General features: G+C 36.2%; 1 protein-coding gene across 1 annotated transcript in view; it reads left to right on the top strand.

Moving 5' to 3' along the window:
• ARIH1 (ariadne RBR E3 ubiquitin protein ligase 1) overlaps positions 1 to 27,713 on the top strand; it is a 123,072-nt gene that overhangs the window by 78,071 nt on the left and 17,288 nt on the right. Inside the window, exons 4-9 of the mRNA XM_058737128.1 lie at positions 6,504 to 6,596; positions 7,084 to 7,139; positions 20,571 to 20,637; positions 22,422 to 22,528; positions 24,510 to 24,552; positions 25,063 to 25,134. Coding sequence (XP_058593111.1) covers positions 6,504 to 6,596; positions 7,084 to 7,139; positions 20,571 to 20,637; positions 22,422 to 22,528; positions 24,510 to 24,552; positions 25,063 to 25,134 — 438 coding nt within the window. The remainder of the gene's footprint in view (positions 1 to 6,503; positions 6,597 to 7,083; positions 7,140 to 20,570; positions 20,638 to 22,421; positions 22,529 to 24,509; positions 24,553 to 25,062; positions 25,135 to 27,713) is intronic.

The raw sequence follows: 27,713 nt of genomic DNA, 5'->3' as shown, positions 1-27,713 counted from the left end.
AGAAAGTAATTAAGTACTCTTAGAGAAATAGAACAGAGAATGGAAATAATTTCGTAGGTAAGGTGTTGAGTTGAATTTCCAAGTTCTCAAGTTAGATCATAGCTCTAATGCTAACTATTTGACTTTACATAGTAAATTATTAAATCTCACTGGGTTGGAGTTCTTTTTATCTTTCAAATGAGTTGGATAAGATATTTTTTCAAGTCTCTACTATTCTCAGGATTGTATAATTTTCTTCTTTAAATCACAATCTTAATTTGAGCATTTAAAAAAACAAACAACATTAATATTAAAAATACATTAAATTCATGTTTTGACCATTTTATTATTGGTGTCTAACAGATTCTCTTTACCAGTTGACATTTGTATGGTTCATAAAAGTTTCTGTGAAATAATACTGAAACCCAAGGAATTTGTCCCAGATCATTCAGGGTTTCCTTATTTCCTGGCATTTCTCTACCAGATCTTCTGTAGTTTAAATCTTAAATGTAATTTGAGTACTGAAACTAGCTGCTTACAAATATCCCCTATAACTTTCTCAGTGCCCTTGGTATTGTCTAACTGTCTTAACAAATTAGAATAAAAACCATGACTGGAGATTTGCATAGTAAATTTTGCTTGCACTTGTAACTAGAAAGCCTGCTATTTACTTACTCATTTTTTTCAACACACGAGGCACTATTCTAAGTGCTAGAAACACAATGGAGAATCAAGGCATAATGCCTGCCTCATGTAGTTTATAGGTTAGCTAGATAGAAAAGTAAAATGACATATTCAGAAAGAATGGTAAGCACTTTAGTAGGGCATGATACTGTGGGAACATGTTGGAGAGAGACACCTAACCCAGTTTTAGATAAGGGAGAATTGCCTACTGAAATTGACCTCTGAAATAACCTCTGGAAGTGTGTTAGTTAGGTGAGCCATCAAAATGTGGCAATACAGAAGCCAAAGGAAGAGAATGTACTTGTAAGAAACATTGCTAAAATCTTCAGAGAAAAGAATTGAAGAGTGACTTTGGAATTAACAACATGAAGTTTACTGATGATACTGGAAAGTTAAATTTAAGTATTGTGGTAAGATGGAAAACCATACTGCATGACCTGAAGAGTCATTGATTTGAAGGTGGGAAAGGAAGTAGAGGCAATAAATGTGAACAAATTGCTCTTTAAAGGAAGTCTGGCTACGGAAGTGATAGGACAAAAAAGCAAACCGCAACATGGTTTGGAAAGTAAGTTAAAGATTGTTATGGAAACTGTGCCAAGCATTATGAAAAATACAGTGTAATAAAACTAGGACCTTTTTTTCATAATGTTTAGACTAATATAGAAAGATAATTTTAACCTTTTCAGTTTTGCAAGTAAATGTCACCTGAGACTCCATTAAAGCTTTAATTGGATGATTTTTTTTTTTTTTACCTCTGTTGTACAACTCCCATGTTTCAATTTCCACTGCTGTCTTCAAACACTGATACTTGCCTTTTATTTAGTATATTTCTTCAATACCTTTATCCTTCCAGAAAGCAACTTTAGCTTTATAGTGCCATATGCAAACAAATTTTTTAAACAAATGCTTTGGTAGCATAGGTTATAGCACTTGGGAGTAACTATCGTGGGTGATCTCTCCTTTAAAAACGGTTTCCAGAGACTCGCAGGCACTTTAAAGTTCATAAATTCCCCCATCCCCCAACCCCTTGTGTGGTGGCCAATTCAGGGGTTTGTTAGCCCTGGCAACATTCACTTTATAATAATGTTGCTTTGAATTAGAGCGTAAGATCTATCTTTATTAACTCTCCCACTCTACTAGGAGGTATACTTTGAGCTATGATATCTCATTTTTATGAAGTAAATAATTTGTATATTCTAAGAATCAGATATGTTTAAGGTAACTTTGAAGATTATAAGGATAGTCCACTCTCTCATCCCTTACCCCCTCACTCAGAATCTTTGTGCTGGGAACACTGAAAACATCTGCTCTAAGTCCAACCTTGTATTCCTTTTTTTTTTTTTTTTTTTTAATTTTTTTTTTTTTCAACGTTTTTTTATTTATTTTTGGGACAGAGAGAGACAGAGCATGAACAGGGGAGGGGCAGAGAGAGAGGGAGACACAGAATCGGAAACAGGCTCCAGGCTCCGAGCCATCGGCTCAGAGCCTGACGCGGGGCTCGAACTCACGGGCCGCGAGATCGTGACCTGGCTGAAGTCGGACGCTTAACCGACTGCGCCACCCAGGCGCCCCCCTGTATTCCTTTTTAACTGATTCCATTTTATAGATGAGGGAACTGATGCCCTGATTATTCAATTTTTGTAAACATAATGGCTTTAACTTTAGAGAGTATTTGTCCAACTTCTGATGGAGGAAAGATAATTCTTAATGTACTTACTGCTGTTTGACATTAGTTGCCAAGTATGTAAAATGGCAGGGATAAATGAACCCTTTAAGAGTGTTTAATCTTTCAGTTCTTTTTTAAGGGACCATTAATTTGTTTTACATAATATTTCATGTGTATTTAGTGTATTCTGAGTCAGATTTATTTATGATATACAGAGGGATAAGTTTGATAAGATCCCTTGAGTCAGGGAAAGGTTGAGGGACCCAAGTAGATAATAAGCACGAGATAGTAAAGGAATAGAGGTACATGAAAGTAGGAGGAGGGAAAGGGAAATGCAACAGAATGATGATACTCAGATATATCCATAATGATGACACTGCTCTTGAGCACAATAAATGCGTTTATACCACAGGTTAGTTTTTGTTTTATCTTTAGACGTGTGTGTGATTTATTTTCTAATTTATCTTGTTTAGCATTGTTTAGCATCTAATTAAAATGTTTAGTATCTAATAAAAAAATATATTGAAAAGAAGCCTTTAAAGAATAAAAAGCTTTCTTTATATCTTATAATGATCCCTGGTCCAGAAGTTTCAAAGGTAGAGATGTTACTTGCAGTGATCACTTAGTAACCATTGTGACCTTTAGTCTCTCATTCTCAAGGATTCTTATTTGAAAAAAGAAAACATATGTGGATGCATATGTGTTTTTAAGTTACGAATATAACATTTTAGAATTGTTGATCTTTTACTCTGCTATATTTGTCCTTTATAGAATGCTCCTTCTCATTGTAGCCTTGAAAATCATATGCTCTCCATTAGTGATCAGGCAACAAATTAGTGCCAGATCTCCTTTAGCAATGGGGAGTAATGAGAATAGATTCTTTTGTTTGTTTCCAGTTTTTTTTTTTTTTTTTAATGTATGAGGATACTGATTTCCAAAATATTTACCTTCACTTCCTCTGTGAATGAGTCAGAATAATTGTCAGTCAGAATAGCACTGTATTTTAAACTGGGTAAATATTTTCTTTTAGGACACTGATAGATTTTTTTTCCCCCATGTCTGCTTCTGGCCATTCTTTATATAGTTGATATGCCGTAGTGTAGAATTTTGCATCCTGACTGTTGGTATCTTATGTCATAAGCAACATCAGAAATTTCATGAGCACTTTTCAAATAACAGCTAATTAGAAAATGGAATGGAATTCAAAATATTATGTGAGCCACAAAAAGAATAAAAGAGCTAGAAGTAAACTTGGCAAGAAATGTGAAAGCTCTATTATGAAGAAAACTTGAAATACTAACGGAGATAAAAAGGTGACTTGAGTGTTTGGAAAAATAGAATAATAGTAAAATATTGAGAGAAAAAAAAAACAACTAGATTGATGGGGACAGGGAGGAACTAGTCCTACCTAATATAAGAATAGTCAGTGCAGTGGAACAAGATAGAGTCAAATATGTGTGAGGAGAATTTGGTGTATTATAAAAGGGGGCATTTCAAATCAGGTGGGTTCAGAAAATGGCATTGGAACAACTTGGTTGGTATCTGGAGTAGAATCTTAAATTTCTTCCTAACTCCTTATATTAAAGTTAATTGATTTAGAAGCCAGAAATTGTAAAAGTAATACACTTTGCTACATATCAATAAGTAGAGAGCTTCTGCATGACAACAAAATGGGAACATTCAGATTCAAAACTGAAAAATATTTGCCACACCTATAAATGGTCAATTTTCTAAGTAGGTGAAAATCCCCACTAAATCATTAAAAGGGGGGGGGGGATCCCAATGGAAAAATGGGAAAAATAGGTGAAGAGAGTGCACAGAAAAAGAAATGTAGAGCCTTAAATCTTTTTTCAAATGCTTAAACTTCACTCATAATAAAATAAAATCAAAATTGATGAAGGTAATTCATTTTCACCTGTCAGATTTGCAGAGATCAGGGAATTTGATACTATGTTGACATGGGTATTGTAAAACCAGGTTCTCTTGAACAGTATAAATTGCTACAACCTCTTTGAATGAAGTGTGGTAATAATCTATTAAAGTGTAAATGTGTACCTTTTATAATGTCACTTGTAAAAATTTGTCCCAAGGTGAATTTGCATGATCACAATGATGTGTGTATGTGTGTGTGTGTATGTATGTATGTATATATATATAGCCAATGCAGTAGCATGGCGGCAAAAAAAAAAAAAGGTCTAAATGTCCTTTAATTGTGGACTGTTTAAATAAATTATGGTACCTTCATACAGAATGTAGAAAGAGGTGGACCCACGTGTACTAATGTAGAACCACATAAGAAACCTATTAAATAATAATAAACCAAGATGCAGAAAAGAGTGTGTGCTACTCTTTGTGTGTGTGTGTATACCTGTGTACATTAGAACATCTCTGAAAGAATATGTAAAATAATGGTAATAGTCATTACTTTGAGGTAGAGAAGTAGAGGAAAAGTATAAGAATAAAGGAGACTTATTTTCAACATAAATTCATACTGTTGAATAATTGTTTTTGACCATGAGCCTATATTACCTATTCACTTAAAAATAATTTCAAGTAAATATTATAACATATTCTTAGTTGAAACTTAACATAAACTTAGTTGAAACTTAGTAAATATTATAACATATTCTTAGTGACCATTTGTCTTTTTACAATACTGTCCTCAAGACACTTACTAAAGTACTTGCTTAATATTCCATTATAGAAAATAATATACTTCTTATAACCATCCCTCAAATTAATAGTATTTCAACTCATGTAAGTAATACAAGATTAGACCAAAATGTTACTATTATTCTTAGCTATCTGAATAATCTTTCTGGTTTCCATAAGATTTTGATTATCTTGGTAAGCAACATTCCATGCAACTCTATGAAGTCCTATATTTGTGTGAAATTTTTGGTAACAGTTTTGAGATAATAACTCACATACGATACAGTTCACTTACTTAAAGTGATTTTTAGGGGTGCCTGGGTGGCTCAGGTCATGATTTTGCAGTAGACGACTTCAAGCCCCGCGTCGGGCTCTGTGCTGACAGCCCAGAGCCTGGAGCCTGCTTTGGATTCTGTGTCTCCCTCTCTCTCTGTCCCTCCCCACTCATGCTCTGTCTCTCTCTGTCTCAAAAATAAATAAACAGTAAAGAAAAAAAAAATTTTAAGTGCTTTTTAGTATAGTTGCAGAGTTGTTGCAGTCACTATCACAGTAAACTTTAGAATATTTTCATCACCCTGAAAAGAAATCTCATATGCTTTTACAGTCACTTCCCTCCCTGCCGCCTGCCACCCAACCCTTGGCAACCACTAATCTACTCTGTCTGTGAATTTGCCTATTCTGGACCTTTTGTATACATGTGAATCAAACAGTATGTGGTCTTTTGTGGCTAGCGTCTTTTCATTTAGCATAATGTTTTCAGTCTCATGTGCATTATACCATATATCAGTACTTCAGTCCTTTTTATGCTTGGATAATATTCTTTCAAATGGATATTCCACATTTTGTTTATCCATTCGGCAATTGATGGACATTAGAGTTGTGTCCACTTGGGGCTACTGTGGAAAATCCTGCTCTGAATATTTGTATACAAGTTTTTGTGTGGAGCTATGTTTTCAGTTCTTCTGGCTATATACCTAGGGGTGGAATTGCTGGGCCATGAGTAACTCTGTGTTTAATTATTTGAGAAACTGCCACAATGTTTTCCAAAGTTCCTGCACCATTTTACATTCTCACCAGCAGTGTATGGAGATTCTGATTTCTCCACATCCTTGCCAACACTTGTTATTATCTGTCTTCTTGAATACAGCTGTTTTAGTGGGTGTTAAGTAGTGTCTCATTGTGGTTTTGATTTACAGTTTTCTGATGGCTGTGGATTTTGAGCATGTCTTCATATGCTTATTGGTACATGATATATTCTTATATTTAGTACAATCTTGTCTGCCTTTCCTAAAAATTACAATTATCGACTATAGATGCATTTCTCATTAATTATTTTGTGTTAAATGTATTTGCATGTCTAGATTTTACCACCAAGTTTATTTTAGGAGTCCATCTAGTCTTGTCAAATGGAACATTTTAGCCAGTATGAGAAATGTGACCTAATAGAGCCTTATTGAGTCACTATGTATAGTGATTTTTCTGGCAATATCTTTTAAAAGTGCATGTATTATTTTTGTTGCAGTATTTCACTGGCCTTGAATGTGGACATAAGTTTTGTATGCAGTGCTGGAGCGAATATTTAACTACCAAAATAATGGAGGAAGGCATGGGACAGGTAAAGATGTCAATTTGATTTTCATTTTTTGTTGAATTTTCTACACTGTTTAGACTCTTGCACAAATAGAACAGGTGAAGCATTCTGGATTATGAATTGCATGAGGAACTACTTTCTATATTGAGATAAAAGATAATTGAGGCTTTTTTTTTTTCCTACTTATAATGTGGCAATCCATTTAAAGGTACAGTCCAGGTATGTTTTCTCCGCGGCATTAATATGTGTATATGTCAGGCTGAACTTGTTGAGCAATTTTGTCAGGTCTCTTGCTTGTGCCTTTCAATTTTATGTTGAAAAACCAATTATTCAGGTCAGCAGTTCTAGTTACATTATGGTGATAAATACACACATACATTTCCTTTAATGGAAAGGGAACAATTAAGATCCTATAAATGTTAAGGTATTCTCAACCTGGTGCCTGGCGATGGTAAGCATTCAGTAAATATTTGTTGAATGAAGACATAGTTTAAATTTCAATCTTTTTCAGACTATTTCGTGCCCTGCTCATGGTTGTGATATCTTAGTGGATGACAACACAGTTATGTAAGTATTCCTGATAGATATTGCATGTTGAATATTGGTTAGTTGGTTAAACCAAATTATTTTTTTGCTCAAACCTCAAAGGAGGTGAAATTTTTAGTCTGAAGAGACTTTCTAATCCACATTCCTTCGTAGTAGAAAAGCTCATTTCTAACTTGGGTAAATGCCCAGACACTATTCTTGTAAATATATGGCAAAATACTGGGCAATATGTGATAGCTGCATTTCAGTAAACCTTGGAGTTGGAAAATAGGATATGTCCGTTGAGGTCCTCTGCCAAGATGGAGGTAACAGGGAAGGGGATTTGTTGTGATATAGTATTTGTGCAGGTTAAAGAGGAACAGGAGTGGACACACTTTAATGTTGGTATGACACTTATTAAAAGAGAAAAAGAAGGAAGAAGGATTTGGTAGGAAGAGACTCAGACTGTGGGGCAGGTGTGAGAACCTGTAGCAGCCCTGTGGGGAATTCTACCACATAGATTGCCCATACATGAACATTTCAGGAAGCAGAAATGGCTGAGCCCCGGTCCCCTTCCAGGCTCTGTCATTCACTGGGAGCTACCCAGGGAGAATGTGGCCTCATTTGGAACACTGCTCCCAAAGGCGCTGCATTTGGAGGTTGTTGGCTAACTCTTCTTGTGAAAGGTTCTCTTTTTGAAGGGAGAAATAAACTTAAAGAAACAAGTATAGTTTTTAGTCCTGAACCTGGGGTAGAATAGCCTGAGGCTACTTAATCAACTTCACTTTAGGAAGATAAACAGATTGAGGGCCTGAACTGTCTGCAAAAAATTGTGTAGTTAGTAGTGGATAATTGCCTATATAGAAATGTAGGTTTGTGTTTAAACTTTGGGATTTGAAGATAATAAAAGTAAAAGCAGCCATGGACTTTAATGAGCAAATTTCTTAACCTGTCTAATAAAACCTTAAATTGACTTAGCCAGCAGTTTATAAAGCTCACTGGTTCTACTTTATTAACCTCAACCTACTTTGGTTTACTGAAACATATGTGCTGTTGCTTGTTGTCAGTTCTGTGTTAATACTGCCTCTATCTTGAATTTTTACCTTACTGTTTTAAGCTAGCAAAAATCAGTTATATATCATCTTGAGGTATCACCATCCTTCCAGTTGTCTTTATCTTGTCCCCTGATACTTTCTGATTTGTAATTTTTCATCAATACATCAGCTTCAGCAATACATTTCATCAGTATAGGTCACTGTATCTCTTATCTCTTCCACAAACATTTACGGGGAGCATTAAGATACATTTCCTTCCTGGATCACCTGGGTGGCTTAGTTGGTTAAGCGTCCATCTGACTCTTGGTTTTTGGCTCAGATCATGATCTCATGGTTGTGAGATCGAGCCCCACATCAGGCCCCTGTGCATGGAGCCTGCTTGGGATTGTCTCTCTCTCTCTGCCTCTCCCCTGCTCGCTTGCTCCCTGTCTCAAATAAATAACTTAAAACTTTTTTTTAAGGTGCATTTCCTTTGCCCAGTAGGATCATAGTGATAAAATGCAGAGTTTAAGTTTTCTATATAAAGGCATGTATAAAGTACAGTTAGAAGCAAATTATTCCACCTGAAGAGATTAGGAAGACTTAAGAAGTAATATAAATGGGGTAAAAATGTGGATTGAGGGAGTGGAGGGTAATGGGGGTTAAAGAAAAAATACCAATATTTTAAAAAATAGTTCATGAACTTCTCTATTAAGTATTCTGTGGTGGCTAGAGAGTAGAGATTGTTAGAGATGAGGATAAAAGACCTTGACAGTTGATGAGTTTTGTCATAGAAGGTTGTTAAGACTCTGATAACAGGATTTACATTTTTAGAAATGTATTGAGGAAGCACCTGGCTGGCTCAGTTGGAATGGGGGGTGAGTTCAAGGCCCAGGTTGGGTATAGAGGTTACTAAAAATAAATAAACTTAGGGAAAAAAAAAAGAAATACAATTTTAGTATAGTGAAGGATGGTTTAGAGTGGGGAGGCATTTGGGCAGGGAGATGTGACCATGAATTTATGAAATTTTGTGACATTTGTTTTTAGAGGGGAATGGAATAAATATTTTCAACACATAAAACAATGTGGCTAATATCACAAGGGCTCTTATAAATCAAGATGATAATACTATGGAAAACAGTTCACAATGAAAGAAATTTTAATGCTAATTAATAATAGCTATCATCATGCCTAGTTACATAAATGTAAATCAAAATTTGATGCCCTAGTTTTAAAAAGTTGTGGTTTTTGTTTTTACATTTCGGATTGGTAAGGATTAAAGAATTTGGTAATACGTAATGTGAGAGTATACTACAGTAGAGAATGTAAACTGTTGCAACCTTTTTGTAATGCAATTTGGCAATTTCTACAAATGTATATACTCTTTGCCCTTTCATGCAATAGTATCATTTTGAATATGTCATTCTACTGCCTTCTTGCCTCCATTGTTTCTAATAAGTCAGCTGTTAATCATATTGTTCCCTATTTGCTACTTTTTAAGATTTGCTGTGTCTTTAGCTTAAGGGAATTCAGCAATGAATTCCTGCGTCGGGCTCCTGATAACATAAAGCCTGTTTGGGATTCTCTCCCTATCGCTTTGTCCTTCCCCTGTGTGAGTGCGTTCTCTGTCTCTTTCTCTCTCAAAATAAACTATAAAAAAAGGACAGCTTGGAGAATACTTACAAGAGCATGTTAATAGTGATATCAGCTAGGGGGTTGGGGATTAGGAAGAGGGATTATTATTGTTCACCTTATACAGTTGTATACTGTTGGTATATAATTCCATTTTCTTTCTTAGAAATAAATATTGTAGAATTTAAGATTATTTTAATTAAATGAGAGAACATGTTTAAGTGTTTAATCTTAAATAATAACTAAAATATGCTTAATAATTTTTCTCTTAGTATGAAAGAAATAGAATCCTTCACAGTCATGGTATTATCATTTTTAAATTTCCAATTTGATAGGTTAAAAAAATAGTTTAATCTGAATTCATCTCATTTGGAACTTGAATTGAACCTGAAACTGGATTCTTTCTTGAAGACACATTCTCATATAAACTTCTCAAGTTGAAGCTAGCGTTTCCCCCTCCCCCCCCATGTGTGCCTCATGGTCAGGAAGTGAAGTTATTGTCCCCCTTAGCTTCAAATGTTATATTCAGATTGGTCTCTACTTCAGTTTAAAATCCATATAGACCTTGAGTCTTGTGTTACTCGCTATGTTGTAGTCCTTTCTGCGTTTATTTGCTTGACTTCTTGGTCGCACCCACTTAATTATTCATAGTATTCACAACTTACTCACTGTCTTTCTCCCAAAGTTTGCTGTCACCAGTGTGATTTCAGTGTCTCTATGTATAGTCTGTTATTCTATACCCTGACCCTGTGGTTCTCATAGTGTAATCCCCCCAACCAGCAGCATCAGCATCACCTAGGAACTTGTTAAAAATGCACATTCTCAGGCCCAGATCCAGACTTACCTCTGGGGATCAGAACCTCTGGGGATGGGGCCCCCGCAATCTGAACAAGCTCTCCTAGTGTAGTTTGAGAACTTAAGCATACATCAGCATACTGCCATAGCCTCTCATTTTCCTGTTGTACTCATTTCCAGTAAAATCCCCTTTACTCCAGCACCAACTCCTAAGGCCACCAACCTAGGCCTACTCCACATCTACTCTAATTGACTTGGCAAAATCATCTTTTTCTGCCTCTTCTAAAATATTGCTCTTTGGGTTTCTGGGTTTCTTCATACTTTATACACTCTCCTTGGTCATACATTGGAAATTCCCAGATTTATATGTCCAGGTCAGCTCTATCTTTTGAGGACGCACATATTCCACTACCTATCAGGCATGTTCATATGTATATTCCTCAGGCTTTACCTTCTCCAACTCCCCTACCACCACCACCACCGCCACCGCCACCAAACTCATTCTTCTGGCTGCTTAATATCAAAGAATGGTACCACTAGGTGTAAAAGACTTGCCTAAATTAGAATCCTGATCGTATCCCTGATTCATTTTTCTTCCACATTTCCTAGAGTGTTCCTTACACCAAATTCATTCCTACATCACAGTTAGTCTTAAATCCATCCATTTCCCTCAGTTCCTACTGACATTGACCTGATACAGGCTATCATCTTCTCTTAGCTGGGAATCTGTGACTGGTTCCTCAGTGATTCTCTTATACTGTATCATCACTTTTCAATTCTTTATTTCCATTCTGTATTGCTTACCTGTGCAGCTTCATCTTTGCTTTGCCTTTTCTCACATTCTCTTTTCTAGTGGTGTGGAACTTTGCGCCTTGAAAGTACTGTGCATTTTATTTGCATTTGGTTTCGTTTGACTTTGTTTAGTTTTTCTCTAATGTCTCTTGACTGATATGCAGTACTCTTTACTATTTTGCTCTTTAGTTCTGTTAATCCGTTCATCCTCTTAGTCTCCTTCAGGTCTCAGCTTACTGATTTGCATTTTGGTTTGGGCAAGTATCCTACGTGTTCCTTAACTCCCCCATATTTTCCTTAATATACATTTTTGTGATTGCCTATGTTCATATCTATATTCTTTCTTAGACTATAAACTGTATGATTCCAGGTCGACTATTTGTGTTCACTAAATGCTTGTTTCCATTCAGGAGGTGATCTTAAATTAATAATTAAAACTAGTTACTTAGTAGATTCAATTTTTTATTCCACAGCAGTGTGTATATAATAGGCATGTATCTTTGAATCCGTAACTGGAGGTGTATTTTTCTCTCTTGCACTTATAAGCACGTGTCATCATTTTAGCCTTTAGTCATGGATTTGTGATAGGATACCATCAAGGCTGTTTGGCTAAGTGGGTCTCTGTTATACAATGGCCTCATATAGTTATACTTCCACAGTCAGGAGGGTAACAGTATACTCTGAGAATTTTTCTTTGTCCCAGGATTTGTCCTTGATGTTTTCATGAGATTAATGTAGGTTACTTCTTTAAATTATTTACCACTTGAGACCAAATAAATACTCATCTGTTTCTATTCATCTTACCACTTGTGGGGTTTTTTTGTTGTTGTTTTTTTTATAATACAGTTGTTTAGGGCCTAAGTTTCTTTTCTGTGTGCAGTTTCTCTATTCATCTTAGGGGTGGTAAAGGTAAACTTGTATCTATTAAATCTTTAAATACCTTCAAGTAGGGGCATCTGGGTGGCTCAGTCAAGTAAGCATCCGACTCTTGATTTTGGCGCGGTTCAGACTTTAGGCAGCTGCTTGGGATTCACGCTCTCTCTCTCTACCCCTCCCCTACTCGCATGCACACTTTCTCTCAAAATAAATAAACTTAAAAAAAAAAAAACACCTTTAAGTAATACTATTTAGTCTCATCTTGAGTAATAATTAATAGTGCTAACACACATCTGGAATGTGATGTTCTTTTTTTTTTTTTTTTTTTTAAATTTTTTTTTTCAACGTTTTTTATTTATTTTTGGGACAGAGAGAGACAGAGCATGAACGGGGGAGGGGCAGAGAGAGAGGGAGACACAGAATCGGAAACAGGCTCCAGGCTCCGAGCCATCAGCCCAGAGCCCGACGCGGGGCTCGAACTCACGGACCGCGAGATCGTGACCTGGCTGAAGTCGGACGCTTAACCGACTGCGCCACCCAGGCGCCCCTGGAATGTGATGTTCTAATTCAACATCCTAAGATATCACTAAAAAAATTTTATGATTTATTTTCATATATGGAGGTTTTAGAAACAGACAAGCAGAGGTGGTGACAGGAACTCATTGCTATTCACTTCTAGAAAAATTATGCCAAATGCTTTTACTTTAAGCCTTAACTGATACATAAGATTTTTTTAAAAATGAATTTTAGGATCACGGTATGGATAATGCCTACCTCTATTGGCTAATTTCCCATCTGTCTGAAAAGGGCAGAAAATTTTCTTTTGGGAAATGAGTTGTTTTAAATTAGATAATATAATTTAAATGCTGTTTTGCAATTATTTCCTGTTCCATCAACTGTAAGCACTAGATCTTAACTCCATGTTACATAAGGTTAGGAAATTGATGCCTCTGCACTTTCACCTTTATCTCTTTCACCTCCTAATTTCTGTTAGACATGTAATTACTTTATGTTGCCAACTTTACAGTTATTTTTTCTTTTCTGAGACAGATTCTTTCATATTTTGCCAACAAGTTTATTCAGAAAATAAACCAGTACTTTTCTAATATTACAGCTGTGTAAGTATTACTTAAAACCAAGTAGGTGAATGGATCCAGAAAGAAGTAAATGTAATCCTCTAAGTCATGCTTCTCCGGGAAGAATATCCAGACATCAAAGTCAGATGGTTAATTTTTATATTCTAATAGTTTCTTAAAGGTCACAAATACAGTTGTGAACCTGTCTAGACCCTTAAGTGAAGTCGTACAGTTTGAACTGCCTGAGGAAGGAGAAAAACTAAACATTGATACGTGTTAATCTTAGTACAATAAGCATCTCATCTTTTACAGAGGAAAAGTACAGTAGGCTGAGTTTGCTATATGTTGCTTTCTATTTTACTTTAGTAAGTTCTAAAGTATATTGACTAAAATATGTAAAGTACATTAACTTTAAAAGCATGTGTGTTTTATTAACTACCCAAACAAGATAGAGGTACCCAGAATGTTCATTCTTGTTCCCCTTACCAGACAGTATCTATCTCAGCCTTGTTCCCGGTCATGATTTTTGTAACCATCAGTTAGTTTTTCCTGTTCTTGAGCCTCTTTAAAAAATTTTTTTTAATGTTTAATTTATTTTTGAAAGAGAGAGAGAGACAGAGAGAGACAGAGTGTGAGTGGGGGAGGGGGAGGGGAGAGGGGCAGAGAAAGAGGGAGACACGGAATCTGAAGCAGGCTCCAGCCTCTGAGTTGTCAGCACAGAGCCTGACGAGGGGCTCCAGCGCATAAGCCATGAGATCGTGACCTGTGACAAAATTGGATGTTTAACCGACTGAGCCACCTAGGTGCCCCTTGAGCCTCTTTTAAATGGGATCATGTAGCATGTATTGTTCTTGTGAGTGTGTATCTGTTTCATTTAACATAATGTCTTTGAGATATGTATTCAACATATCTATATGTTTTTAGGTTTGTTTGGGTTTTTTTGTTATTACTAAAGATAGATAGTAATTTCATTCTTAGGATGATGATAGACATTTGGAGTTTTTTGGTTTGTTTGCTTGGTTTTGACTATTGTGAAAAGGTTACAAAGAATATTCTTACATGTGTGTTTTGGTAAACATGCACTGATTTTTTAAATTAATTTATTTATTTTGAGAGAGACAAACAGTGTGAGCAGGAGAGGGGCAGAGAGGAAGGGAGAGAGACCGAATCCCAAGCAGGCTCTGTGCCATCAGCATGGAGCCCAGTGTGGGGCTTGAACTCACAAAACTGTGAGATCATGACCTGAGCTGAAACCCAGAGTTGGATGCTCAACCGACTGAGCCACCTAGGTGCACCTGCACTGATTTCTCTTGAGTATATACTCAGGAGTAAGGTTTTAACTTTAATATGTAACTTCCAGGTAGTTTTCCAAAGTATTTGTATATCTTTTTTTTTTTTTTTTTTAAATAAAGTGCCTATTCAAGTAACCTCAAATTTTGTTACTTTGTTTGTTCCTTTGTAAGAATTCTTTAAATATTCTGATATGGGTCTGTTGTTAGATATATATGTATTACACCTACTTTCCCTTATGTGTAGCTTCTCTTTTCTCTCAATGATTTTTGGTGAACAAAGTTTCCATTTTAATGGCATCTAACTCATCATTTTCCCTCATTTATAATTATTGCTACTTAAATCTTTTTTTTTTTTTTTTTTTCAACGTTTTTTATTTATTTTTGGGACAGAGAGAGACAGAGCATGAACGGGGGAGGGGCAGAGAGAGAGGGAGACACAGAATCGGAAGCAGGCTCCAGGCTCCGAGCCATCAGCCCAGAGCCTGACGCGGGGCTCGAACTCACGGACCGCGAGATCGTGACCTGGCTGAAGTCGGACGCTTAACCGACTGCGTCACCCAGGCGCCCCACTTAAATCTTTTTTTAACCCCAAAGTTGTATCTGTTTTTAAGATAGTCCACAGAGACATTATGGAAAATGCTTTGATAACATGGCTTTAGAGTTGTGTGTCTCATAGTTGAATAAATTTAATGCCTCCCATTATTTCCCTACAGTGAAAGAGAAAAGCATTTTAGTATTCTAAAGTAGGAAATTTCGTACAAAAGCTATAGAATACTATCTATTTTAAAATACATGCTTAAGGGATCAGAGCTCAAGTTCATACTGAAATAATTTCCTAGTCTCATTGAAATGCAAAATGAAATAAGTTATCAAATTTTGGTAGTTCAAAAGGCAAAGTATATAGACAGTAAATTACTGATTATTATTTAAACTTTTGAAAATATTTTTGAACTGTAAATGTAAACTTAATAGATTGAAGGGAGGCACAGAAGAGTGTGGGACGGGTACATGAGGCTGATTGTGTAGGGCTTTATAGATCATTATAAGATCTTTGGCTTTTATTCTGAGATAGAGCCATGAGAGGATTCTGAGCAGAGGAGTGATATGGTCAGAGAGGGTTGTTCCTACTGTTGGCATGAAAAAGGAGCAGGGAAATTGGGAGACTCTTGTAGCAGTCTGGGTGAGAGATGATGGTAGTTTGATCCACGATGGGAGCAGAGGAAGTAATGAGAAATAGTTGGATTTTAAATGTATTTTAAAGGTAAAGTCAGATACTGGAGTATAAGAGGAAGAGATGAGCCAGAGGTTATAGTAAATCTTATATTTATTTTTAATGACCAGAAATTGAACAGGTTTATTATAAAGATGTTAGTCACATTATCATAACCCTACCAATCCAAATGTCTAACAGTAGAGGAAGATGGAATGTAATATAGTCATTAAAAAAAGGTTTGGGTGGGGGGAGTACCTGACTTCAAGTTTTTATAAAAATATGATTTGTGGGTTATTTTAATGTTTTGGAAAATGCCTATAATAATCTTAGTGAAGAAGCAAAGGTATAAAATTATTATATGTAGTACATTCTGTTTAAAATTACATATCAGGGGCGCCTGGGTGGCGCAGTCGGTTAAGTGTCCGACTTCAGCCAGGTCACGATCTCGCGGTCCGTGAGTTCGAGCCCCGCGTCAGGCTCTGGGCTGATGGCTCGGAGCCTGGAGCCTGTTTCCGACTCTGTGTCTCCCTCTCTCTCTGCCCCTCCCCCGTTCATGCTCTGTCTCTCTCTCTGTCCCAAAAATAAATAAAAAACGTTGAAAAAAAAAATTTTTAAATTACATATCATACATTTACCAAAAAAAAGAGTAAAAAGTCCAGATTATTAAAATGTCAAGTGGTTATTCCTCTTGAGTGATAGAGTTACAGGTGATTTTTATTTCCTTCTTTATACTTGTCTATAATTGGTATGTCTGTCAGGGGAAAAAACCCATATTATAGAAAAATATTTTATCACTAATCCTGAATTGAAGCATAATGTTGATTTACTCATCGTGCTATATAAGCAGAAGGCATGGTTTACTACTTGGCACACTAAAAAAAAAAACAAAAACAAAAAAAAAAAAAATCTTGTGGATAGCTGTCCACTTATCTTTTTTGTAAAAACAGAATTATCCCAAAACTTAAGGGTACTTAAATGCATCTGACACTGTGCTTAGAATGTATAATAGACTATCAGTAGAAGTCATTATGTTTACCTTCATAAAGAGTTGCCTTCCACCATGAGAGTTGGCATAATAACTATTTCCAACGTAAGTGATGGCAGTAGGTCTTTGCCAAGAGAGTTAGCTTATTAATAGCCAGGATAATGCTTGTCTTCTTGAGAGTGCTTTCTCAAGATCACTTTCTTACTTTCTTTATCACAAGATAAACTATGACCTAATAGCAGACCTAACTAATAACCTTGCCCTAGTAACTATGGCTGACCTTTGTTCTAACCAGGTAGGCTAGATCAGTTATAAGAAATCACTGGGGGTGCCCAGGTGGCTCAGTCTGCTAAGCATCTTAACTCTTGATTTTGGCTCAGGTCCTGATCTCACAGTTCTTGAGATCAGAGCCTGCTTGGGATTCTCTCTCTCTCCCTCTCTCTCTGCTCCCCCCTAAATTAATAAACTTTAAAAAAAATTGTTGGGGTTTGTCACATCAGAGAAGCATTGTGGTATAATAGAAATTAAAAATGGTGGGGGCGCCTGGGTGGCGCAGTCGGTTGGGCGTCCGACTTCAGCCAGGTCACGATCTCGCGGTCCGTGAGTTCGAGCCCCGCGTCAGGCTCTGGGCTGATGGCTCGGAGCCTGGAGCCTGTTTCCGATTCTGTGTCTCCCTCTCTCTCTGCCCCTCCCCCGTTCATGCTCTGTCCCAAAAATAAATAAAAAACGTTGAAAAAAAAAATTAAAAAAAAAAAAAAGAAATTAAAAATGGTGAATCAGGGCATCTGACTTTGGATCTCATTCTTATTTTTTTTTAATTGATGTAAATTTCACATAACATATTTACCATTTTAACTATTTAAAGTATACAATTTAGTAAACATTAAAAAAAAGGGGGAGCATCTGGGTGACTTAGGCAGTTAAGTGTCAGACTCAGGTCATGACCTCGTGGTTGGAGAGTTCGAGCACTGCGTTGGGGTCTGTGCTGACAGCTCGGAACCTGAAGCCTGCTTCAGATTCTGTGTGTGTGTGTGTGTGTGTGTGTGTGTGTGTGTGTGTGTCTGTCTCTCTGTCTTTCTCAAAAAATAAATATAAACATTAAATAGTAATAAAGTATACTTTTCATAATGTCATGCAACCATCATCACTATCTAATTCTAGAACATTTTCATCACCCCTAAAAGAATTCCCATATTCATTAAACAGTCACTCCTCATTCCCTCCTTCCCTTAGAACCTGACAATCACATATCTGTTTTCTGTCTATACGGATTTGCTTATTCTGGAGACTTCATTTAAATGTCATAATGCATATGATCTTTTGTTTCTGGCTTCTTGCACTTAACATAATGTTTTCAAGGTTCATCCATGTCACCCATGTTGGAGAATGTGTTAGTACTTGATTCCTTTTTATGGCTAAACAGTATTCCATTGTATGGATATTCCATATTTTGTTTCTTTATTCATCAGTTCTTGGACATTCGGGTTATTTCCATTTTTTGTGGAAACATTTGTATTTTTTTGTTTTTTAATTTGAGATAGAGTGCATGTGCAAATAGGGTAAAGGGGCAGAGGGAGAGAAACAGAATCTCTGTTCCACAGAGTGGGTCCACACTGAGTGTGGGATTGTGACCTGAGCTGAAATCAAGAGTTTGACACTCAACTGACTGAGCCACCCAGGTGCCTCAAAACATTTGTGTTTTTATTTAAAAAAAAAAAAATTTTTTTTTCAACGTTTTTTATTTATTTTTGGGACAGAGAGAGACAGAGCATGAACGGGGGAGGGGCAGAGAGAGAGGGAGAGACAGAATTGGAAACAGGCTCCAGGCTCTGAGCCATCAGCCCAGAGCCTGACGCGGGGCTCGAACTCACGGACCGCGAGATCGTGACCTGGCTGAAGTTGGACGCTTAACCGACTGCGCCACCCAGGCGCCCCACATTTGTGTTTTTATTTGGAGATTTGTGTGCGAGTTTTTTATTTGAACACCCATTTTTAATTTTCTTGGATACCTAGGAATAGAATTGCTGGGTCCTTTGGTAATTCTGTGTTTAGCCTTTTGAGGAATCACCAAATACACTAAGTATTTTTAGACCTCAGTTCTAGCATCTCTGAAATGTGGAGGTTTACTCATTTAGAAAATATTTATTGGGGTACCTGGGTGGCTCAATTGCTTAAGCGTCTAACTCTTGGTTTTGGTCATGATCTCTTGGTTTGTGAGTTCAAGCCCCATGTCGGGCTGTGCGCTGATGGTGCAGAGCCTGCTTGGGATTCTCTCTCCCTCTCTCTCTGCCTCTCCACCACTCGTACTTTCTCTCTCTCTCTCTCTCTCTCTCTTAAAATAAATAAACTTAAAAAAAAAATTCTTGAACACTTACTGTAGGCCAAGCAGTGTGCTAGACACAAGGGATCCTTTTATGGAGTTATTATTTGGTTGGGGATAAGAGAGCATAAAGGCAGATATTAAACACATTATACAGATAACTTTTTAATAAAAATTATGACAGATTTTATTAAGGGGGTATGTGTTAGGTGCCATGAGAGCTGAGAGGGAACTGGTGTGGGTAATTGTCAGAAAAAGCCTCCTTTTTCTGTGAGTAACAATATTTCTTAGCTGAGTTAAAAAATAATAATAATATAGCATCAAATATTTATTGAGTGTTTACTATTTTGCCAGGCACTGTTCTAGTTCACAACTCCTCATTTCTGCTATCCATTTTACAGATGAGTAAACTGAGAAATGGAGAGGTCAAAGAGCTTACCCTCATTTCATAGCTAGTAAGTTGTAAAACAGTATTCAAAGCTAGGCTGTTCCAATTCAGAGCCCACCACGATATTCTTCTTTCCTTTTAAAGAGAGGTAGCTGTATGCAAAAGCCCCTGAAGAAGGGCAATACTCACCAGAATTCTGTTCCACTACTCACCAAATTCTGTTGAAAGAATACAGATGTGACAGGAGTACGCTGAAAGAGGAACAGTACAGGGTGGGGTCTTGTGGAAGGCAAGCAGTGCCATAGAAGCTCAAGAATTTGATGGGGCCAGATTATACAAAACCTTTTTGTTTGTTTAAAATATTTAATGAGGTTAGACTGTGTTTGTGTTTGATAGTTTTTACTGGTTTTGTCAGTGGTTAACTCTTTCTGTTTTAACTATTTTCTTTAAACACTCACGGGAATGTTTACCATTAAGACTAACAAAACTTAAGCTTCAGGATGGGTTACTATGAGTTCTAGAAATTGTTACGAATATATAAAGTGTTCTAGGTGCATAATGGAAGCCACGTTGCAGTCAGTAAACATTTCTGGTAAATTACTAATAGATCTCAGAAGAAGGCCCTTAAATTTATATACAGCAAAACCTGGATCCATTTCTTAACATTCCTGTCAGCATCTCTTATTTCACACACTGATTTTTGGGAGGGGTCTGAAGGAAGCTGGCTGAGAATTGCTGTCCTAAGGCAAGATACCAGAGTAAGAATACTCTGAAAAGGGCCTAAAGTTGGCAATAGTTACTCTGTCATTAGACTGTAATAAAGTGGGTAAAAATGGACTTTCGTGTATAGGAAACATGGGAATCGGGGGTCTACCAAAATAAAACTACAGAAACTTGGAGATTGTTGTCTTGATTTCTACAGTTACATTTGTTGATAGTCTATATGCATTTGAGTATATTCAGTTTAGGGTAGTTTTTAGAGCTGCAGCATTGAAATTTTATTTTGTAAATGTGGAAAAATACTCTTGGCTGATAACATCCTAATAAACTATTTTTATTCTTGTTCTCAGGCGCCTGATCACAGATTCGAAAGTTAAATTAAAGTATCAACATTTAATAACAAATAGCTTTGTAGAGGTAAGTGATTTCTCTTCAGGTTACCTTTTTTAATAAGCGGAATTATTTATTAATAAAATATTTTTTCTTGTATGAAATTCTCTTGATAGTAAGAAAGACCTTTACCATAAATTTAGATTATGGACTTCATTCATGAAGCATACCTAACACGTATTCTCAAAGGAGTGTGACAGACCAATAAGTGGGTGTCTCTTCATAGATCTAGAGCTGTGGTGATCAAATTATTTTTACAGTATTCTTCCTTTATCCCTAGCAAAAAATTGTAGCTGACTGTTAATGATGACTTGTTTAATCATGTCTGGCAGTTTAACCTTGCTATATCTCTGCTTGTTTTAGCTCCTGTTACCAGTAAACTTTAATAAAGAGAGCTATAGTTACTTGTTTTTATCAAATGTCTTTCTTTTATCAGAAACAGGTCAGGAAACTATGGCCTGCCTGTTTTGGTAAATATTTATTTGGATGAGCCCATTTGTTCTATGACTCCTTTAGTCCCACAGTGGCAGATAGAGTAGTTGCACAGAGGCCCTTTTTGACCCTCCCAGACAAAAATCTTTACTCTCCGGCTCTTTATGGAAGACATTTGCCAGCCTCTGTATAAGATCATCAGTGTAAATGGGTATTTTAGTTCTACATAGTAATATTTATTTCACTTAGGGATTAAACTGAAGGTCAGATCTTCTAGAAAACAGCATATTTTAGGAATAACATATTTTTTAAATAGTAAACTTGAATTCTGGTGTAGAGTGTTACATGAACCCTGTTTTGTTTCCTGATTAAAAAAATACCCAAAGGTTTTACTTTTTTTTTTTTTAAGAACTAAAATGCAATCTTTACCATGGTTTAGGAACTGACTTTTGTTCTTAGAAGACTTTTTTTTATGGTCAAAGAAAGAAATTACATGTATATTCTGTAGCATACACCTTCCCTGGGGTACTTTGCTGGTCCTGTCAATAGAGCATGCGGCTCTTGATCTCGGGGTTGTGAGTTTGAACCCCATGAAGGGCATGGAGATTAGTTAAAAAAAAATAATAAGTAAAAAGGGGGAGAGGCCCCTGGCTGGCTCAGTCATGCAAGCGTATGCAACTCTTGATCTTGGGGTTGTGAGTTTGAGTCCCCATGTTGGATGTAAAGATTACTTTAAAAAATAATACAATCTTTAAATACCTTCCCTCCTTCCCTGAGTAGGAGTTCATCTTGTTTCCTTACATCTTTGAAAATTACCCTGAAGTAGAACCATAAACAAATCAATGTTTCTTAATAAAATGGGTAATTATTTAAAAAAAAATTTTTTTAACGTTTATTTATTATTGAGAGGCAGAGACAGAGCATGAGCAGGGGAGGGGCAGAGAGAGGAGGAGACAGAGAATCCGAAGCAGGCTCTAGGCTCTGAGCTGTCAGCACAAAGCTTGATGCAGGGCTTGAACTCACGAACCGTGAGATCATGACCTGAGCTGAAGTCAGATGCTCAACAGACTGAGCCACCCAGGTGCCCCAAATGGGTAATTATTTTCAAGTTTGTGGGTAGGATTTTGAAGATAGAACCATATTTTATGCATATTTTATAAAACCAAGTCTCTGAGAGATCTTGGAAAAACTGTGCATCTAAGAGCATTACTGTAGAAGACTACTAAATATTGGAGGCAGGCTTTTATATGCTTCTGTCATCATCCCTGTCTTTGGCCCTCACACTAGGGAAGCATTGTAAATAATTGCTTGTTGTGTTAGGAAATCTTACATTGTGATTTAATTTGCCATCGTTTTTTATTTTCTAACTTGGGTTTCAGTGCAATCGACTGTTGAAGTGGTGTCCTGCCCCAGATTGCCACCATGTTGTTAAAGTCCAATATCCTGATGCTAAACCTGTTCGCTGCAAATGTGGGCGCCAGTTTTGGTAAGCAAGTGATTTACTAAATTGAAATAGTACACATAGCTGTTCTGTTTATTCTTAGTAGAAAAATAATAGAAAAAAAATTTTTTTTACCTCAGGGAGGGAGGTGGGTGATGTTGATTTAAGATAGTGTATATTTCTTTTAAATAAGAATTAGATTAAAAGGTCGGATCTTCAGTAATTTTTTCTTCCTAGTTGCTCTTTTTTCTTATGGGAAAAGAAACAGCTATAATCACATTTTCTTGTGTGCTCTGCTGGAACTAGTATATGAGCAAACTTGTAGATCTGGGGTAAGAACTTAGTTCGTCTCATTTCTGATGGACTATTTATTTTGTCAGGGTATATTTGGTTCCTTTATGGCTCTTGTTCTGTTTTCTAGTTATCTCTTAGAAATAAAATAAACAGGATTATTTTTCATTTACTCTGACAAGTTAAATCTTACTTCTAGAAAGAAAATATGCCTTGATAAATTTGGAAAGATAAAACATGTTTGATTACATGTGCGTTTTCATCAAAAGTTTTCCTGTGGCTTCTCTGGCCCCACCTTTCCTGGTAACCTTGGTTCTTGGAGTGTATAGCATGCTCTTTTGGTCTTTGAATTCTAGATTTGACTTAACAGAGAATTTCCAATACAGCATATTCATGTTAGAAAGTTAAGATAATTTTCCATTTCCTTGGTGGATCTTTTAGGAACAAGAAACCCATCAAACCAAGTAGCTCTAAGAGCTAGCAGATAGACATTATATTGGTATTCCATACCATTCTTTTTTTTTTTTTTTTTTTTCCCTCTGCAAGCAACTATAGAGTTAGACTTATACATTGTTAATACTAAACACAAAAAGAGCAGGTAACCTCACAGAGATTAAATATGTGTGAAATACATGCTATTTTGGTAAAAAATTAAATATACATTCTAATGTAGAATTTACCCTATAAATAAGACGTGGAGTCTGATTTCATATGTATTTTAAAACATATTTTTAGTATGAAGTATCTTGTATACAGACCAAAATATAGAGAATAACGGCAGTGAATACTTAGTAGCTACTAACCCAGCTTTAAGCAAAGTATTTTGTTTTTGTTAAGAAATCTGTCAAATGAATGACAGATTCATTTGACACTCCTTTGTTCCCTTCTCCATCCCATTCGCCATCTTCTTTTCCTGAAGTAACCATTATATTTGACTTCATTTAAATTGATAGCACTTTGTTCCTCTCATTTACAAAGGATTTTTGGCATTCCTGAAAAAATCAGCCATTCAGCGGGTTTTTTTTTTTTTATAAGCATTTGAATTTATTCTTAATTTATACTTTATTTTAGAAAATGTATACACCACATTTGCCTAGAAAACAGAAAGGCCTGAACAATTCATGTATTTAGAGAATGTTTAGCCACATTCTTGTTTTACACCTTGCTTGGTAAACTTTCTCTCTACAAGACTGAGGTTCATTTGTTTGTGTCATGCAAAGATGTGACCTGTTTGCTCACTGTGCATTAGGATTAAATTATATAATTCTTCATTTGGGGTGTTAAGTAAGAGATTTAATATATACTGATGAAGCATTGGTTGAAATCTAAGTTTAAATTAGTGAAAATTATTTGTTTGGTTTCCATTGAAGAATGTTTACAGCATGGAACTATACATTTTCAAAACTATCAGAAAAATACAGATCTCGCTAAACTCAATTTTTTGTCTTAACAGTTTGGTGGCTAGAGAGTCCTTTCTTAGGAAGTTGTCATCATAGCATGTCTTCACGGCTATAATCATTTCTTCATTTCTCGCACACACCACAATACATGCTGTTCTAATGCTGAATTCTAAATAATCTGTAGAATAATATGAACTTGCCTCATGCTCTTGTATTTGCTAGTCTTTAAAAACAGTGAAACCACTGAGGAACTATAAAGCATGAAATGGGTTTGTTTGTGTACTGACTAACAGTAGGTAGGACTTAATTCTTTTAACTCTTCTATCACTTAACAGCTTTAACTGTGGAGAAAATTGGCACGATCCTGTTAAATGTAAGGTGAGTTTGTCTGGCATTTTCATTTTTTAAATAATACAATAGAGCAGTTGATGACTGAAAACTGGGGCCCACAACTTTGTTATCCATTTGTAGATAGAAAATTGTATTTTTTTCCTTTTTATTTCAAATGATCATCACAAGTATTCATAAAGCATTCCTTACAAATAAGTCAGCTCCTGATAATTATCAGGATTAACAGTGGTTAAGGCACCTCCCTGAGCAGACTTTGTAATTTACGAAGGGGAATAATACATCTTGGAGCCGGGCTTGTCATCAAGCTCTAGGTTCCTCACTTGGCTTCAGCCAGAGAAAATCCTCCTTTGGTTGATTTTATATACACTGGATATGAGAACTACCAGAGTCCCTTTGGTTTAAGAGGAATTAAATCCAGTGATAATCTTGTCCTTTGCCTTTTAAATGTAAGCTTGACTGTATTTAAATGTTGAAGTAATTTGCTATCCTTTCTCTTAAGTCTTTTGTTGTACCCTAACAGTTGTTGTTTTCAAACAGTGGTTAAAGAAATGGATTAAAAAGTGTGATGATGACAGTGAGACCTCTAACTGGATTGCAGCCAACACAAAGGTTGGTATTTCCCTTCAGTAAACTCTTGGTAATGAAACTGTGATAAGCGTAGGAGCCTTGGCATTAGCAAAACAAGTAAGTTTCCTAATTAGGGACGGGAACTTGTTTTACCTTTTCCTCAGTTCAGATTTGGGGGGTTTTGGGTTGTTTTGGGGATCTGGGTTTTGGTTGGTTGTGTTTTTCCAGAATGATTGCCGATTTTTAGTGTTTGAGTTTATTTTATTGAGCACTATACTGCAGTATAGTACTCTTCTTTGGAAATTTTTGTCCATTAGGAAACAGTTTCCTATAGAAGAAGAAGCTGACAGTTTTTCTACCTGAGAGTTTGATAATGCTTTTTTATATTGTTATTGCCTGCCTCTTAGTATATAGAGTTTATTCCACCTAGCTTGGTTTTATTAGGCAAATTTACATTTCTGCCTTTAAAAACTCCCAGGGTTTGGTGTGCTTGGCTGGCTGTCAGTAGAACACACAACTCTTGATCTTGGGGTCGTGAGTTCAAGCCCCATGTTGAGTTTAGAGGTTACTAAAAATAAAATAAACCTTAAAAAAAGTCCAGGGTTTAACTTTTAAGGAGTCCTTTTTTTTTTTCTTTCTAAGATTTTATTTTTAAGTAATCTTTACACCAAATGTGGAGCTTGAATTCAAAACCCTGTGTTCAAGAGTCACATGCTGTACTGACTGAGCCAGCCAGGTGCCCCTCCTTACGGAGTCATTCTTTAGAGCAGTATTGAGAGTAACTGACTAATAACTTTTTTTTATGTAGCTGCACTGGACTTAACATGTTTGACATCTTTAACATGTTAAATTGCTAAAATATGATTTAAGAGACTTGACTCCTGAGAAATAGAGATTTTGGGGATAATATGGGTATTTTTGTTTTTATTTTTAAGGTACATTATTGCTCATGATATTAGTTTCAGGATACTAGTTTCAAGATTGTTCATGTCTTTATGACCATGGACCAGTTCTTTAACCCTAGACAGATGTTTTGTCTTGCAAATGGAAGTTGTCTTGAACACCCTTCTTTTTTAGCACTAAGTAATAAGCATACATTTGAATCCCAGCTGTGTACCCAGCAGTCTCTTAGTAGAAATTGTATAAATAGCCAGTCTTTATTTAATTCAGCCTTATAGCCTATCTATATTGGAAGTGGCTTGCCCTTGATTATAGGGTTATTCATGGGCTATTCATTTTTAGTATTGTCTTAGGTGATGCTTAAAGAATACTGAGTTGTTTGACCAGCGTTAGAGCTTTCCATCACTCAATCACAGGACAGTTAGAAGAATAAGGAGTGTTTAGGTGCCCCTGGGTGGCTCAGTTGTTTAGGGTCTTTGTCTCAGGTCATGATCTTGTGGTTCATGGCTTCAGGCCCCACATCTGGCTCTGTACTGACAGCTCAGAGCCTGGAGCCTACTTTGGATTTTGTGTCTCCCTTTCTCTCTCCCTCTCTCCCTCCCCTGCTCATGCTCTGTCTCTCTCTGTCTCTCAAAAATAAATAAATGTTTAAAAAAAAAAAAAGATGTATCATGCAATTAAAAGATTTGTTTTATTGGGGATGGGGGACTAAAACATTAAGCACTTTTAACCATACATGTAGTAATACTAGTTTTACAGGAGGTAAAACATTTGTTAAGGTAAATACACTCTCCAATGTTATCTAGAAATAATTATTGAGTACTCCTGTATACCACATACTGTTTGCTCTCATTGTTTTATATGCAATAACTCATAATCGTTATAGTGATCCTATTCCTATTTTCCTTTGTCAGATGAATAACTAAGGAAGAAAAAAATAATAAAAACACTAGTCTGAGATCACACAGGTAGCAATGGTAGAGTCAGGATTCAAACCCAAGCAATTTGGCCTTAAGAATAAGGTCAGTGGGATTGCTAAGACTGATAAATTCTTTTTGTGGCTACTGAGTCTCCCAACTTTCTTCTGTCAAATACACTTGTTTTACTTATTTATTTGTTGTTGTTATTTTTAAGTACACTCTACCCCCAATAGGGAGCTTGAAATCACAACCCAGAGATCAAGAGTTGCATGCTCCACTGACTGAGCCAGTCGAATGCCCCTCAAATACCCTTGTTTTAAATTCTTTTCACTGTGGTCCATTTACAACTGTGCTACAGAGATCATGGCTTTTTCCAAGTCTGTGTCATATTCTTGGTTGCCAGTGAGCTAAAGTTATTACCCTACAGCAGGTCTACTGCTTTTTTCCTTTTGGAAAATCCACAGAATCAAACGTTAATTTTAATAAAACTATGAATAAGATATAAAGGTTCTATTTCCCTGCATTAGTTTGATGCCTGTAACTCCCATAAGGGGGGAGTATCACCCATTATATTACTGATAATCCTTATAGTGATTCACAATTTGACCTTTGTGAAATAACACTACCCTGCCCATAAGCTATAGTAATTTTAAATAGGTCAATATGGTAACTTCTAATTATACATTTTAAATCAAATCTTTGAAATCAATTAAGGTATTTCACATTTTCTCAAGAAGCAAATTCCAGGTCTAAAATATCTGTATCTGGGGTGCCTGGGTAGCTCAGTTGGGTGAGCATTCA

Source organism: Neofelis nebulosa, chromosome 7 (genome assembly GCF_028018385.1).
Source record: "Neofelis nebulosa isolate mNeoNeb1 chromosome 7, mNeoNeb1.pri, whole genome shotgun sequence".
Lineage (NCBI taxonomy): Eukaryota > Metazoa > Chordata > Mammalia > Carnivora > Felidae > Neofelis > Neofelis nebulosa.
Note: the sequence above shows the minus strand (reverse complement) of the source record. Positions and strands in the feature narration are given on the sequence as shown.